Source organism: Pristiophorus japonicus, chromosome 16 (genome assembly GCF_044704955.1).
Source record: "Pristiophorus japonicus isolate sPriJap1 chromosome 16, sPriJap1.hap1, whole genome shotgun sequence".
Classification (NCBI taxonomy): domain Eukaryota; kingdom Metazoa; phylum Chordata; class Chondrichthyes; family Pristiophoridae; genus Pristiophorus; species Pristiophorus japonicus.
In genome coordinates, this window is record NC_091992.1 from 132,704,425 (window position 1) to 132,721,296 (window position 16,872).

The 16,872-nt window shown below is 44.5% G+C and overlaps 1 protein-coding gene across 3 annotated transcripts in view; it reads left to right on the forward strand.

The window, feature by feature from the left end:
- ern1 (endoplasmic reticulum to nucleus signaling 1) overlaps positions 1 to 16,872 on the forward strand; it is a 120,210-nt gene that overhangs the window by 30,262 nt on the left and 73,076 nt on the right. For all 3 annotated transcript variants that reach the window (XR_011587322.1, XR_011587323.1, XM_070857909.1), the window contains exons 3-6: positions 8,049 to 8,082; positions 9,770 to 9,842; positions 10,984 to 11,056; positions 14,671 to 14,793. Coding sequence is in view for 1 of the 3 variants with exons in the window: in XM_070857909.1 (XP_070714010.1) it covers positions 8,049 to 8,082; positions 9,770 to 9,842; positions 10,984 to 11,056; positions 14,671 to 14,793 (303 nt within the window). In the remaining 2 variants the exon portion in view is untranslated. The remainder of the gene's footprint in view (positions 1 to 8,048; positions 8,083 to 9,769; positions 9,843 to 10,983; positions 11,057 to 14,670; positions 14,794 to 16,872) is intronic.

The window sequence follows — 16,872 nt, forward strand, 5'->3', positions numbered from 1 at the left end:
TTTTATATTCTATATTCACAGATTCTGTCCAAGAGCGATCGTTCCTTTTGAAATTCCTGCTTGCAACTTCTAACTATTTTCTCTCGAGATATGATCATTTCATCCTTCATTAATGACTCTAAACTTTTCTGTACCACAGACGTTAAGCTAACTGGTCTGTAATTGTGTGGATTAGCTCTGTCATTAAAAAAAAATAAATGGGACTACCATTTCTCAACAGTATCTGCCCACAAAGCTCTGGACATGAGGTGATCAAACCTCCAATGTACTCAAACACTTCACATTCATTCCATGTACAATTCCTCATCCAAGTATGAAATCCTCTTTCCAGTTAGTTTTTTCATGTTTTTATTAAATACAGTTGGTCACTAAGAGGTAGCGGTACATTTTAAAAGTCTTAAAGACGGACGTAATTGTGTTTATCTTTTAGGCTGTTTGGATATTTTATTGGTCCACGGCAGGAATGTTCAAACTGCAGCCCTCGGGTCACATATAGCCCTGGTCCCTGGCAATCCAGCCCTTGATGCCCCGGCAACTCATTCATATTTATGCTTGTGTTTCTTCTTAGTTGGTTTTGTCCTGTTTGGATTGTGAGGGTCCTGAGATTAAGGGATGAGGTGCTACAAGCTGAATTTAGAGAGCTAGGAGTTAAATTAAAAAGTAGGACCTCAAAGGTAGTAATCTCAGGATTGCTCCCAGTGCCACGTGCAAGTCAGAGTAGGAATTGCAGGATAGCTCAGATGAATACATGGCTTGAGGAGTGGTGCAAGAGGGAGGGATTCAAATTCCTGGGACGTTGGAACCGGTTCTGGGGAAGGTGGGACCAGTACAAACCAGACGGTCTCCACCTGGGCAGGACCGAAACCAATGTCCAAGGGGGAGTGTTTGCTAGTGCTGTTGGGGAGGGGTTAAACTAATATGGCAGGGGGGCGGGAAACTATGCAGGGAGACAGAGGGAAATAAAATGGGGGCAGAAGCAAAAGATAGAAAGAATAGTAAAAGTGGAGGGCAGAGAAACCCAAGGCAAAAATCAAAAAGGGCCACATTACAGCAAAATTCTAAAGGAACAAAGAGTGTTAAAAAGACAAGCCTGAAGGCTCTGTGCCTCAATGTGAGGAGTATTCATACTAAGGTGGATGAATTAACTGCGCAGGCAGCTATTAACGATTATGATATAATTGGGATAATGGATATATAGCTCCAGGGTGACCAAGGCTGGGAACTCAACATTCAGGTAGGATAGACAGAAAGGAAAAGGAGGTGGGGTAGCGTTGCTGGTTAAAGAGGAAATTAATACAATAGTAAGAAAGGACATTAGCTTGGATGATGTGTGGGTAGAGCTGCGGAATACCAAAGGGCAGAAAACGCTGTGGGAGTTGTGTACAGACCACCAAACAGTAGTAGTGAGGTTGGGGATGGCATCAAACATGAAATTAGGGATGTGTGCAATAAAGGTACAGCAGTTATCATGGGCGACTTTAATCTACATATAGATTGGGCTAACCAAGCTGGTAGCAATGCTGTGGAGGAGGATTTCCTGGAGTGTATTAGGGATGGCTTTCTAGACCAATATGTCAAGGAACCAACTATAGAGAGCTGGCCACCCTAGACTGGGTGTTGTGTAATGAGAGAGGACCAATTAGCAATCTTGTTGTGCGAGGCCCTTTGGGGAAGAGTGACCATAATATGGTAGAATTCTTTATTAAGATGGGGAGTGACACTGTTAATTCAGAGACTAGAGTCCTGAACTTAAGGAAAGGTAATTTCGATGGTATGAGACGTGAAGTGGCTAGGATAGACTGGAAAATGATACTTAAAGGGTTGACAGTGGATAGGCAATGGCAGACATTGATAGATTACATGGATGAACTTCAACAATTGTACATCCCTGTCTGGAGTAAAAATAAAACAGGGAAGGTGGCTCAACTGTGGTTAACAAGGGAAATTGGGGACAGTGTTAAATCCAAGGAAGAGGCATATAAATTGGCCAGAAAAAGCAGCAAACCTGAGGACTGGGAGAAATTTAGAATTCAGCAGAGGAGGACAAAGGGTTTAATTAGGAGGGGGAAAATAGAGTACGAGAGGAAGCTTGCAGGAAACGTTAAAACTGACTGCAAAAGCTTCTATAGATATGTGAAGAAAAAAAGATTAGTGAAGACCAACGTAGGTTCTTTGCAGCCAGAATCAGGTGAATTTATAAATGGGGAACAAAGAAATAGCAGACCAATTGAATAAATACTTTGGATCTGTCTTCACTAAGGAAAACACAAATAACCTTCCGGAAATACTAGCGGTTCGAGGGTCGAGTGAAAAGGAGGAACTGAAGCAAATCCTTCTTAGGAAATTGTGTTAGGGAAATTGATGGGATTGAAGGCCGATAAATCCCCAGGGTCCAATAGGCTGCATCCCAGAGTACTGAAGGAAGTGGGCCAAGAAATAGTGGATGCATTGGCGATCATTTTTCAACATTCTCTTGACTCTGGTTCAGTTCCTATGGACTGGAGGATAGCTAATGTAACACCACTTTTTAAAAAAGGAGGGAGAGAGAAAACGGGTAATTATAGACCGGTTAGCCTGACATCGGTGGTGGGGAAAATGTTGGAATCAATTATTAAAGATGTAATAGCAGCGCATTTGGAAAGCAGTGACAGGATCGGTCCAAGTCAGCATGGATTTATGAAGGGGAAATCACGCTTGACAAATCTCCTAGAATTTTTTGAGGATGTAACTATTAGAGTGGACAAGGGAGAACCAGTGGATGTGGTGTATTTGGACTTTTAAAAGGCTTTTGACAAGGTCCCACACAAGAGATTAGTTTGCAAAATCAAAGCACATGGTATTGGGGGTAATGTACTGACGTGGATAGAGAACTGGTTGGCAGACAGGAAGCAGAGAGACGGGATAAATGGGTCATTTTCAGAATGGCAGGCAGTGACCAGTGGGGTGCCGCAGGGTTCAGTGTTGGGACCCCGGCTATTTACAATATACATCAATGATTTGAATGAAGGAATTAAATGTAATATCTCCAAGTTTGCAGATGACACTAAGCTGGGTGGCGGTGTGAGCTGTGAGGAGGATGCTAAGAGACTGCAGGGTGACTTGGACAGGTTAGGTGAGTGGGAAAATGCATAGCAGATGCAGTATAGGGCCCAAGTTTCAAGCCGCGCCTAGAACGGCGCAGTCCCGACCTGGACGCCAATTTTTCGCGCCACAAAGTGCGCCTAAAAAAAATTCCAGATTCTCCACCTCCCTGCTGGCCCTCGGCACAACGCAGCACGAGCTGTAGGGAGCGGAGCTAGGTCCCTGCACTGAAAACAGTGCCGGGACCTTTGCACATGCGCGCTACAGTGGGCGCGCATGTGCAGTAGCTCCAGGCGTCCAAAACTGTGTGGGAGGGACCGAAGCACACAGCCCCCAGCCCTGGCCGAATGGACTCACCGGGGCTGCGTGAATAAGGCTCCTCCCACGGCCAGCTCCTGCTTCCTCCCGACCCGACTCAACTCCTGCTTCCCGCCTCCAGACCCGACCCCGACACGACTCTCTTTTCCCCCCCCCCCCCCCCCCCAGCCCCGACCCGACTCCCGCTCTTCTCCCCCCCCTGCCCCTGGACCAACCCCGACTCCCGCCTCCGGACCGGACCTGATCCCGACTCCCGCTCCCCCCCCCCCCCCCATCTCCTTTCTCTTCCCCCCCCCCCCATCTCCTTTCTCTTCCCCCCCCCCTCCCCATCTCCTTTCTCTTCTCCCCCCCCCCTCCCCATCTCCTTTCTCTTCTCCCCCCCCCCCCCCCCTCCCCATCTCCTTTCTCTTCCCCCCCCCCCCTCCCCATCTCCTTTCTCTTCTCCCCCCCCCTCCCCATCTCCTTTCTCTCCCCCCACCCCCCCATCTCCTTTCTTCTTCCCCCCCCTTTTCTTCCCCCCCCCTTTTCTTCCCCCCCCTTTTCTTCCCCCCCCTTTTCTTCCCCCCCCTTTTCTTCCCCCCCTTTTCTTCCCCCCTTTTCTTCCCCCCCTTTTCTTCCCCCCCTTTTCTTCCCCCCCTTTTCTTCCCCCCCTTTTCTTCCCCCCCTTTTCTTCCCCCCCTTTTCTTCCCCCCCTTTTCTTCCCCCCCTTTTCTTCCCCCCCCTTTTCTTCCCCCCCTTTTCTTCCCCCCCTTTTCTTCCCCCCCTTTTCTTCCCCCCCTTTTCTTCCCCCCCTTTTCTTCCCCCCCTTTTCTTCCCCCCTTTTCTTCCCCCCCTTTTCTTCCCCCCCTTTTCTTCCCCCCCTTTTCTTCCCCCCCCTTTTCTTCCCCCCCATTTCTTCCCCCCCCCTTTTCATTCCCCCCCTTTTCTTCCCCCCCCCCTTCCTCCCCGCCCCCTTTCTCCTCCTCCCCCTCCCCTTGCTGTCCGAAACACAGACACTGACAGACAGCGAATGAGAGACACAGACAGACAGAGACAGAGACACACTGGGGGGCATCCCAGCACGCTGTTGGAGGGCTCCCGGTGCTGCAGTCGGTAAATAGAAAATGTTATATTTATTGATTTAAAAAAAAAAATTATTTCTTATTTTTTTTTGATTAATTTATTAGTTGATTTATTGATGTTTTTATCATTTATTATTGATAATGGCTCTTTATTTGTAAAACTGAAGTGTCTAATGTTTGTAAACTTCCCTTTAAACCCCCCCCCCCCCCCCCCCACCATTCCCTAAGCCTGATTTGTAACCTATGCCTGATTTTCTAAAGTGTAGACATGGTTTTTTCGAGCGTACAAAAATCTTCACTTACTCCATTCTACGTTAGTTTGGAGTAAGTTTTCACTGACGAAACTTTGAAAACAGGCGCAAGTGGCCGGACACGCCCCCTTTTGAAAAAAAAATTCTGTTTCAAAGTGAAACTGTTCTAATTGACTAGAACTGGAGCAAACTAAATGGCAAGAATTCCGATTTCTAAGATACTCCGTTCTACACCAGTTGCTCCTAAAAATCAGGAGCAAATCATGGCGAAACTTGGGGCCATAATGTGGATAAATGTGAGGTTATCCACTTTGGTGGCAAAAACAGGATGACAGAATATTATCTGAATGGTGACAGATTAGGAAAAAGGGAGGTGCAACGAGACCTGGATGTCATGGTACATCAGTCATTGAAAGTTGGCATGCAGGTACAACAGGCGGTGAAGAAGGCAAATGGCATGTTGGCCTTCATAGTGAGAGGATTTGAGTATAGGAGCAGGGAGGTCTTACTACAGTTGTACAGGGCCTTGGTGAGGCCACACCTGGAATATTGTGTGCAGTTTTGGTCTCCTAATCTGAGGAAGGACATTCTTGCTATTGAGGGAGTACAGCGAAGGTTCACCAGATTGATTCCTGGGATGGCAGGACTGACATATGAGAAGAGACTGGATCAACTGGGATTGTATCCACTGGAGTTTAGAAGAATGAGAGGGGATCTCATAGAAACACACAAAATTCTGAGGGGTTGGACAGGTTAGAGGCAGGAAGAATGTTCCCGTTGCTGGGGTGTTCCAGAATCAGGGGTCACAGTCTAAGAATAAGAGGTAAGCCATTTAGGATCGAGATGAGGAGAAACTTCTTCACTGAGTGGTTAACCTGTGGAATTCTTTGCCGCAGAGAGTTGTTGATGCCAGTTCATTGGATATATTCAAAAGGGAGTTAAATATGGCCCTTACAGCCAAAGGGATCAAGGGGTATGGCGAGAAAGCAGGAAAGGGGTACTGAGGTTGAATGATCAGCCATGATCTTATTGAATGGTGGTACATGCTTGAAGGGCTGAATGGCCTAATCCTGCACCTATTTTCTATGTTTCTAATAGGAACGTATATTTGAGCTACATAGGCCCTGGAGCCCTTGGTACACATCTATATGGTCCACAAATATAAAAGATAGGCTGTCCCTAGTCAGTGGTACAAAGATCTCTTGAGGTTGTTTTTACTTTGGAACTTTCCAAAAAACTGACCTAAGTGTAATGGTGTTGAGTGTTGTGGATTAATGTTCGGCGCTGTGTGCCAGTGACTCAGTAAAGCAGCTAGCTTGGCTCTAGAGTTAGCTTGTGTTGCAAATTTACGGGACCAATCTTCCAAGCTGCTGTTATATTGTCCAGCCACTGGCTCCATAGTGCAGATTTTGCTCAGCTGGTGACACCATCATGATAGACTTGTCTGATTTCCCCCCCCCCCCCCTCCCCAACCACCACCATGACTGTTGGCACTTGGGGGCCATTTTTGTACTGATTGTTCCTGACAGCTGCTGGCTCAGTCAACCTGCTGCTCTGACCACACGCTGAGTTAACTGCGAGTGATGTTGCAGCGTAACAGCAATGTTGCTTTTATCGTCATGTGACGTGTGCTGGCCAAGTTGTCACATCCAGTTTGTGTGTGTGTGTGCAAAGTAACAGTCCTCACAGTAACCAGTTTATCGGGTGTCCAGGTTGTCTGCTGGTATATGTGGCTGTGCAGTTAGCACCAATAACCAGGCTGGAGTGCAAAAGCAGTTTTTCATTTACAGAAGTCAAAAATGTGTCTCAAAGAAGCCAAGGAGTGACCCATTTAATAAACAAAACACCATTTTGTCCTCACGCCCGAGGCATGACATAGGTGTAAAACCAGTTTGGGTTTTGTATTTTAATTGGTGTCAGGCAAATTTAAGCCCGAATTGGTAGTGTTTCAGTGAAGAATTCAAAACACTTAACAATCCTTGTGTGTGAACTTGGGGAACATTTAAATACGGTATTTGATGGTTGTACTATATTCATAGCTTGACAACCACCCAATAAACTCTAACTCTATTTCCCCCTCCAGACCCAAGGACCAAACATGTCTGAGAACTTGCTACTCTGGGATCCAATCTTTTGAGTGCCTAGCCTGCACCCTAACACAGTCTTTCTATTCAGATCACAATATGTTGAGCTCACTGTGGTCTTCAAACCAACTGCACTTTATATTTAGTTGGCTCTTGAGGAGGAAATGTTTCATTTATCCCGCTAATCGATATCATTATCTCTTGGTTGCATCTGCATAAGTTCGGTGTTAGTTTCGTATCCCTGCCTGTCATCTGGGAGACTGGGCTTCAGTTCCTCGATGGGGAGAGATTATTGTCGGCACAGAAACAATGGGCCGAATGGCCTTTCTGTGCCATACATTTCTATGATTCTATAAACATGTCCTTGGTGTTTTCATTATATCTCTGAATTCCAGTGCATCAATTATTGAAGTACAATTACAAATCATTTTGTTTCTTTGCCCTTTTAAGCTATACTGTGATGCACTCCACTTTGAGAAAACCATAGTGTTTTGTGTTTACCTGCCTTCCCCCAACCCCCAGCTCCTTGACTTCACAATACCTCAAATGGGCAGCAATTATAATAAATAATACTTGCCTGTATATCATGCCTGCCAAGCCAACATACCAGATGTGGTGACCATTCTGCACCAGTAATGTTCTACCAACAGTCAGGAGATGAATGGTCAGTCAGTCTGTTGTTGGACGGTATTGGATGAGAGAAGAATAGTGAACAGGTTCTGCACAGTCACGTCACATGGTATTGAGTTGAATGAGTAGTTAATCTGTCTTTGGTTGGGGGACAAATGTTGGCCAGGATATTAGAGTTGGCCATGGGATCATTAGCATCTGAACTATAAAACCAGGAAACCTGGGTCTGTGCCCTACGTTGTTTCTGACAATGCAGCGACCCCTCCATAGTGCACTGATACGGGATTTGAACCCACAATGTCTGCCCTGGAGGCTAGAGTGCTGCTCCAAATGAACACAAGCAAAGACAATTGCCATTTTGTCCATGGAGCACTAGTACTTTGTACATTTTTTTTGCCAAATGTAAAGTGGCTGCCTGTTTGCTAGCATGTACTTGTACAGCCTAGGACCTTGGGTTTGAGTAAGGGATCTATGGCTTTGTAACTCGTAAAATTCAAAAAATATCTGTTTCAGTATCCGAAATGATGGAATTTCTAGATGGATTCATAATTTACACTGTCGCATTTCCATTTGGTTAAACCTGTGATTATAGACTTGCTAACTTTTCCTTTTGTCTTGTACAGATCCTGTGCTTCAAGTGCCCATGCATCTCACCGAGTAAGTTTCTAGTGTCGCTATACATCTGTTCACATCTAATGTAAAGGGCACAGAGCAGCATATGTGTAAAGGATTGAGAGCTGGAATTGTGAATCGTTATTCTATTGGAGACTAGCGTTGCTTCCCAAATACCTTTTGGATCCTCCTCTGTAGACACTTTCCTAGAATGTTGTCCTCACCATCCTCTCCTGTTCTGCCCATCATAAACTTAAATTGATCTAGAAATCTATGGCTCTATTTCTCCTCCATCACAAAGTCCTGCTCCCCATTGTCCTTGCCCAGCTCCCCCCCCCCCCCCGGATATGGAATTAAGGGTTCCTACCCTCACTTTGCGATCCCTTCATGTTCTCCAGTTGCACTACCCATCCCATGCACACTGCTCCTCTGACTCTGGATTACCACCACCCCCCACTCTAACATCCAAAGTCATTCTTTTAAATGCATGTCTTCTAGCCACTATGTTCTGCACTGAAATTCTGTCCCACAGCCACTTTATTTATTGGGATGTGGGTGTCACTGGCAAGGCCAGCATTAGTTGCCCTGAGAAGGTGATGGTGGGCCTCCTTCTTGCCCGCCGCAGCCTGTGTTTGTAGCAGTTTTGATACAACTGGGTGGCTTGCTGGTCCACTTCAGAGGGCTGTGGGACTGGAGCCACATATAGAATGTCAGGCTTCCTTCCTTAAAGGACATTACAACAATCCAACAGCTTCATGGTCACTTTAACCGATAACGAGCCTTTTTTAAATTTCCAGATTTGTAAAAACAGAATCAAAATTCTCTCTGGATTACTACTCCAGTAGCATGAGCACTGTGCTGCTATACCCCTGTCTACAAAAGTCTTCTAAAAATCCTATCCCTCTGACCTGCTTATGACCCTGTTTAATCCTTCTCTCCTGTGTTCTCTGCTGTGTGATTATTTGAATTGCATTGTTCATTGTAGTGTATGCAAGCTAACATTTATCTGTAATATTCAGTGCAGTAAATCCCAGTGTCACTACTGTTCGATTTCTGTTGAACACAATCCCTTCTACAAGCATTGTTAAGTTTGTGTATTTTTTCTTTGGTCAGCCAAGTACAGTTGGGAACCTAACAACATGTTTGAGTCTCAGAACCAATCTACTGATAAATTTGCTTGTAGAATTTCTGTTTTCGCAGTAGAATGCAAATACTCTGTTCACCCAAAGAGCACTTAACTTAACTAATGCCAGAGAATTGGGGCACAGGTCACAGCCAAGACTTTAGGGCCCCTTCATGGATACTGCTGGAGTTTAACTACCTAAAATGGCTGCTCAAATTACCAGTGCAAAGTTTGGAGTTCTGTAGACCTATTTGGCTCAGGTACTGGATTACAGAGTCTGCCAGAGAGGTTTGACTTCATTCCAAACTTCCATATGAATAATAATGGAGTGTGCAGTTTTGTTACTCCCATGTTGTTCCATCATAGCATTTTCTTTGTGCTGTGCTAGTTCCTTCAAAATTGCTAAATGGGGAAGTATTGGCATCTCTTAACTGCAAGCACAGCCTCAGCAATGTGTAATCCAGTTGGCTTTACATTTGCAGCACCTGGATGTTGCAACCTGTCAGTCTCTGCACTGTGCAGATAAATGACTCCGCTGAGGTTGGTAGTTCATCATCCTCTATAATTAGAAGCGCTGTTGCCAATAAGTTGTTTGTTTATTCTTTGCAGACCAGCATTTCTTCCCGATCCTAATGATGGCAGCCTGTATACGCTGGGAGGCAAAAACAATGAAGGACTGACTGTAAGTTAATGCTCATGTAGTTCAACCTGTTAGATTTAGACTGCGTCCATTCAAAAACATGTTTTTAAAATCTGGCGTGATTGCTAAATACTTTTAAACCCAATAAGCTAGCTACTAATTATTGTTTTTTCATGACTTTTTTTGTAAACTTTGTGCCCAAGGTGAGTGATGATGCTTGATGACGCATCAAGCACTCTCGGGTCAGGTGGGCCGAATGGCCTCTTTCCATGCTGTATATTCTGTGTAATTCCTCAACAATTGCCTTTGCCCCAACATCAGAAGAGCATCTACTGCTTCAATGTGGCATTTTCATTTCCCAAACCAGCTATCCCTTGGTCTCTCTGAGATTGCCAATTCGTGTGTCCAACTCTGAAATGTCTGCCAGACATCTCCTTCGAAAAAAATAGCAGAGAGCTCTTGTATAAAAGTTTCAGTATAAAAGACGACTAGAATAAAGATTCTGGGATCAAATAAGTTTGAAAATGGACCATCTCAACCCAGGATCACGTGTCCGGAATGGGAATATTTAGATAGTGCAGTATTTCAGCCTGACCTGTTGAGATATTGCGGTCCATATTGAAAGCTGCTTTCTTGCACTCCTTGATAGCTCTATATACCAAGCCAGAGGCCTCTACTCTCGGTGAGGTGAACCAGGAAAACTGATCTCATCAGGAAGAGCGCTCGCTCCCAAACAAGTGAAGAACACAGTCCTGGGGCATGGTGTGTGTGCGTGCAAAGGGTCTGCTACAATCCGCACTTGGTGTTCCATCATTTCCACTCCCATTATGTAGAGCTGCTCTGTTTGTTGATTGGGAGCTCGACAGAAAACTTGTACTTTTTTATTTTTCAATATATTCACTCATTAAAGCTGTGGCCTTGCGAATTATGGTGGTGGGTCCAGGTGCCACTTCATGCTGATGGGGTCTTACTTTTCCAGATCAGCCCTCTTGTTTATTGCGAGCTCCGATTTCAATGAAAGATTTTGTAGAGGTCTGACTTCAGGATGAATGTAATCTTCTGTTGCTCGGTTTTAGTGCAGAGTTTTTTGTGGATGCACCTCTTTCAGTTCCAGTATTGCCCGCCCACAAAATATGTTTTTAATTTCTATATCTATACTGAAACCATCAGTTCTCTTTCACAGAAACTTCCGTTCACAATCCCTGAATTGGTTCAGGCATCGCCTTGCCGAAGTTCCGATGGCACACTGTACATGGGTGAGTGAACTTCCAGTCTTGCAGTACAGTACTGCCTATTTAATTAGGTTTAGATTCCAGCTATTCGTATCCAAGAATGAATTAGTTATAAAATATGTAGCTGTGTTGGGCGGGGAAGAAAAGACTTCAGCAAGAAATGCTCCATCACTTCTTGTTTTTGCTGGAGGGAGGAAATGCTTGCAGTATGTTCCTTCATGTTTGCAGATGAGTAAAGTTCAAATCAACTCCAATCTGATGGTTAAAGCTTAATGTTTCAGTACAGCATTTAGCTGTGTGATGTTGCAGTCCAATACGCAGCACATAGAAGCATAGAAAGTAGGTGCAGGAGTAGGCCATTCGGCCCTTCGAACCTGCACCACCATTCAATGAGTTCATGGCTGAACATGCAACTTCAGAGCCCTATTCCTGCTTTCTCTCCATACCCCTTGATCCCTTTAGCCATAAGGGTCACATCTAACTCCCTTTCAAATATATCTGACGAACTGGCCTCAACAACTTTCTGTGGTAGAGAATTCCACAGGTTCACAACTCTCTGAGTGCAGAAGTTTCTCCTCATCTCAGTCCTAAATGGCTTACCCCTTATCCTTAGACCGTGACCCCTGGTTCTGGACTTCCCCAACATCGGGGACATTCTTCCTGCATCTAACCTGTCCAGTCCCGTCAGAATTTTATATGTTTCTATGAGATCCCCTCTCATTCTTCTAAATTCCAGTCAATATAAACCTAGACGATCCAGTCTTTCTGCATATGTCAGGCCTGCCATCCCGGGAATCAGTCTGGTGAACCTTTGCTGCACTCCCACAATAGCAAGAATGTCTTACTTCAGATTAGGAGATCAAAACTGTACACAATATTCAAGGTGACCTCACCAAGGCCCTGTATAACTGCAATAAGACCTCCCTGCTCCTATACTCAAATCCCCTAGCTATGAAGACCAACATACCATTTGCCGCCTTCACCACCTGTTGTACCTGCATGCCAACTTTCAATGACTGACTGATGTACCATGACACCCAGGTCTCATTGCACCTCCCCTTTTCCTAATCTGTCACCATTCAGGTAATATTTTGTCTTCCTGTTTTTGCCACCAAAGTGGATAACCTCACATTTATCCACATTATACTGAATCTGCCATGCATTTGCCCACTCATCTAACCTGTCCAAGTCACCCTGTAGCCTCTTAGCATCCTTCTCACAGCTCACACTGCCACCCAGCTAAGTGTCATCTGCAAACTTGGAGATATTACGTTCAATTCCTTCGTCTAAATCATTAATATATATTGTAAAGAGCTGGGGTCCCAGCACTGAGCCCTGCGGCACCCCACTAGTCACTGCTTGCCATTCTGAAAAGGACCCGTTTATTCCCACTCTTTGCTTCCAGTCTGCCAATCAGTTCTCTATCCACGTCAGTACGTTACCCCCAGTACCATGTGCTTTAATTTTGCACACTAATCTCTTGTGTGGGACCTTATCAAAAGCCTTCTGAAAGTCCAAAAACACCACATCTACTAGTTCCCCCTTGTCCACTCTATTAGTTACATCCTTAAAAGAATTCTAGAAGATTTGTCAAGCATGATTTCCCTTTCATAAATCCATGCTGGCTTGGACTGATCCTGTCACTGCTTTCCAAATGCATTGCTATTACAACTTTAATAATTGAGTCCAACATTTTTCCCACTACCGATGTCAGGCTAACCGGTCTATAATTCCCTGTTTTCTCTCTCCCTCCTTTTTTAAAAAGTGGAGTTAAATTAGCTACCCTCCAATCCATAGGAACTGATCCAGAATCTATAGAAAGTTGGAAAATGACCACCAATGCATCCACTATTTCTAGAGCCACTTCCTTAAGTACTTTGGGATGCAGACTATCAGGCCTTGGGGATTTATCGGCCTTCAATCCCATCAATTTCCCTAACACAATTTCCTGACTAAAAAGGATTTCCTTCAGTTCCTCCTTTTCGCTGGACCCTCTGTCCCCTATTATTATTCGTGTCTTCCTTAGTGAAGACAGAACCAAAGTATTTGTTCAATTGGTCTGCCATTTCTTTGTTCCCCGTTATGATTTCATCTGATTCTGACTGCAAGGGACCTACATTAGTCTTCACTAATCTTTTTCTCTTCACATATCTATAGATGCTTTTGCAGTCAATTTTTATGTTCACTGCAAGCTTACTCTCGTACTCTATTCTCCCCCTCCTAACTAAATCCTTAGTCCTCCTCTGGATTCTAAATTTCTCCCAGTCCTCAGGTTTGCTGCTTTTTTTGGCCAATTTATATGCCTCTTCCTTGGATTTAACACTATCCCTAATTTCTCTTGTTAGCCACAGATGAGCCACCTTCCTCTTTTTATTTTTACTCCAGACAGGGATGTACAATTGTTGTAGTTCATCCACATTGGTGTACTTGTCCTGATGGTTTCCCATATAGCGAGTTTCCATTCTCAGCTGGGTTATTTTGGAAATATACTTCCACAGCAGGAAGGAGTAGAAATGAGGAACCCAGTCGTGCTTTCTAGTGACTTGGGATCAGATCACATGACCCCCTTATGCTTTTGGGGGAGGGGGGAAAAGAGGAAGGAAGGTTGGGTAATAAATGAGAAACCGAAGGGCCAGCAAGTCTGATTTCCAATTGGAGAAATTTTAGAATTGGACGAGGCTGCTGTAGTTGAGCAGCTACGCTTGCCATCGCTGCTGTTGCACTGTGTCGCTTGGTTATAAATTGATGCAGCGTGAGTCCATAGTGGTGCTGCTGAGTACACTTCGATCCATGTCTGTTCTGTCTGTGTAGGTAACTAGCAAACTGTGAGGGTAGTAGTATGATGAGGTACATAAAATAGCAGGAAATCTTTTCCATCGGATAGTATTTGGTAATTGTGGGGGGTAAGATACTTATTTTATCGAAGGAGTGACCGCTAAATCATATGTCTGGAAACAAATTTTGAAATAACATTTCCAGAACATAATTGGCGTTTGATTTGGCCGAGCCACTGCCAGTCAGTTATCCTGAGGTTAATCCGAGATCCATCTTTCAAACCTTTTTATTCTAGCCACTCTGTTTCTAGAAAGCCCTTGGCGTGGGCAAAGGTTTAGGTAATCGCTGTTCTTTAAATAGTTAAAGATCTGATTGGAACAAGTACAATAAGTTCTTTATTTGTGGACTCATTAAAGTGGATTGCAGATCTTGAGATTAAGAGGTTGGGTTCAAAACCAGACACTGAGAAGTATTTTCATATTCGCCACCTGCAACTTGAACTGTGTCTTGCAAATAGGGGTTGCAGGAGGTGCATTTGACGAATAAATTTGAATGAGGAGCTGGTGAGTAATAACTATTATTTTACTTAGTGTTCCTTAAGGGGGATTATTTATAGAACGGTACTGTTTCAATGGGACTAGTTCAGAGGTTTCTGCAATCATGTGACATTTAGCCTGCTTTTTACCTGGAATGAAATGTGCAAGAAATGGAAGGCTTCGAACCAGGTTCTGAGGTTGAAGTCCTCCCTGGGAAGTTGGTGTATCTGGAGGCCCCTAGTGTGCCTCATGAAGAGTAGGTTGGTAATTTCTTCAGTAACATGGTAACGATTTATTGGAAGGCAATTTTATTTTGTGTTTCCTTAGGGAAGAAGCAGGATATCTGGTATGTTGTGGACCCAATGACTGGAGTTAAGCAGCAGACATTAACAGCTTCCTTTGCGGAGAGCATGTGTCCATCAACACCTCTCTTATACCTTGGACGCACAGGTAAAATGCTGCAGTGGTTCTATGTTGTCTATGTCCTGTGTGCATGTACTAAAAACTGCAGTGTCATAAATAGCCCCTGGGATAATTTGCCGATGTCTGTGACCAGGTTTGTTTTACACTTTGGGTTTATCAGTATTCTGAACAAAATGATAATTTGGTAGAACTGAATTTAAATATATGCAAAGTTCCAACTGTTGCACCCCAAGCCAACCTGAGCAAGTAGTTAGATCCCTGGCGATTTCCGATTGTAAGTATCTGCAAAATTCATTTTCTCTGGGCTAATAAGGCATCACTAAAACATTAAACCCTGCACAGCCTGGTCACTGCAACCAGCTTGGCCACTTTAGATTCAGTTCCCCTCTCGAATATCATTGGCACTGATGTGCCCCTGATGGGAATATCTGAGGAAATGGTTTTGGGATGGCGGTAATGACATGCCATTCAACTTTGCCTCCTGCTTTGTTCGTAGTTGAGCCTAGGAGAGCATAGTGCAAGATGCTGTCCCGTGGACTGCCCTGTTTAAGTTACTAGTGATAGCTATGAAACGGGTAGTAACATATTTACAATTTAATGTGACATTTTTTTTCTTTTAATTTTGGTGTGTTGGTAGCAGCAGGTTCCAGAACCATTTGGGAATAATCCAGTGGAGGTAGAGGCTGTGACTCAGAGCAGGAGCTCAAGTCGGGGAGGCCCAACAATTTACATCAGAAGGACGCTGAGTGGCAGGATCCCAGGATGAGCTCCGTCTCTCTCGGGTGGCTCTTGCTGACTTGGGTGTCAATTTAGAAAGTTTCAGGTTATTTTTAGTAGCAAAAGGAGCCTGGGGTAACGTTTCAAAGCAAGATCCTGCAACATCAAGACAAGAAATACCACTGTCAATAGAGATGTCACTGGGGGCGCAGGGGAGGCGTGAGTTCAGGGGCAGCACGGGCCCAGCCCACACTGCGATATGTGTGCAGCACTAGGTCTGTGCATCAGAGCAGGTCTCCAGTCGTCTTGGGTAATCCTTGCCACTGGACCAAGACCTCGCTCTGTCAAGTCCGTGTGGTGGCTGGTGTGCAACGGTCACCCCACGTTTAAAAAAAAATAAATAAAAATCCACGCGCAGGCATCTTCCACCCTTCAGGATGTAGTTCGGCTTCTTTATTCAAGACACCTGTAAACTCATCCTTTTTTTTTAGCGTGGAATAAGTCATCCTCGTTTCAAGGAACTGCCTATAATAATGACCCTATCAACTGTTCCCAGGAAGAAACCAGTTTTTAAGGAAGAAGAGGAAAGCGAGGGGAAATGGGGAGGTTTTTGATTCTTATTTTCCCCTCCTGTTCCTTTAATCCTGCAGCTCATAACTGCCAACAGGGTGCACTTTCATGGACAGTAGCTGCCCTAAAGTACCTCAGCCAAGTAGCATCATGTCCTGAGCCAGTCTGGACTGTGAATCCTGAGGAAAATTTGATAATGGGGATTATTGAAAACCAACCTGACTCTGGCTCCAACTAACGCCCATTCACATGCACTTTCACATTGGCCTGCTGCATTTTGCAGGTGGAGTAAAATGTTGGAAAGTGTGAGGTCATGCACTTTGGCAGAAAAAAATCAAAGAGCAAGTTATTATTTAAATGGAGAAAGATTGTCAAGTGCCGCAGTACAGCGGGATCTGGAGGTACTTGTGCATGAAACACAAAAGGTTAGTATGCAGGTACAGCAAGTGATCAGGAAGGCCAATGGAATCTTGGCCTTTATTGCAAAGGGGATGGAGTATAAAAGCAGGGAAGTCTTGCTAGAGTTATAAGGGTATTGGTGAGGCCACATCTGGAATACTGCATGCAATTTTGTTTCCATATTTACGAAAGGATATATTTGCTGTGGAGGCAGTTCAGAGAAAGTTCATAAGGTTGATTCCAGAGATGAGGGGGTTGACTTATGAGGAAAGGTTGAGTAGGTTGGGCCTCTACTCATTGGAATTCAGAAGAATGAGAAGTGATCTTATCGAAACATATAAGAATATGAGGGAGCTTGACAAAGTGGATGCAGAGAGGATGTTTCCACTGATAGGGGAGACTAGAACTAGAGGGCATAAT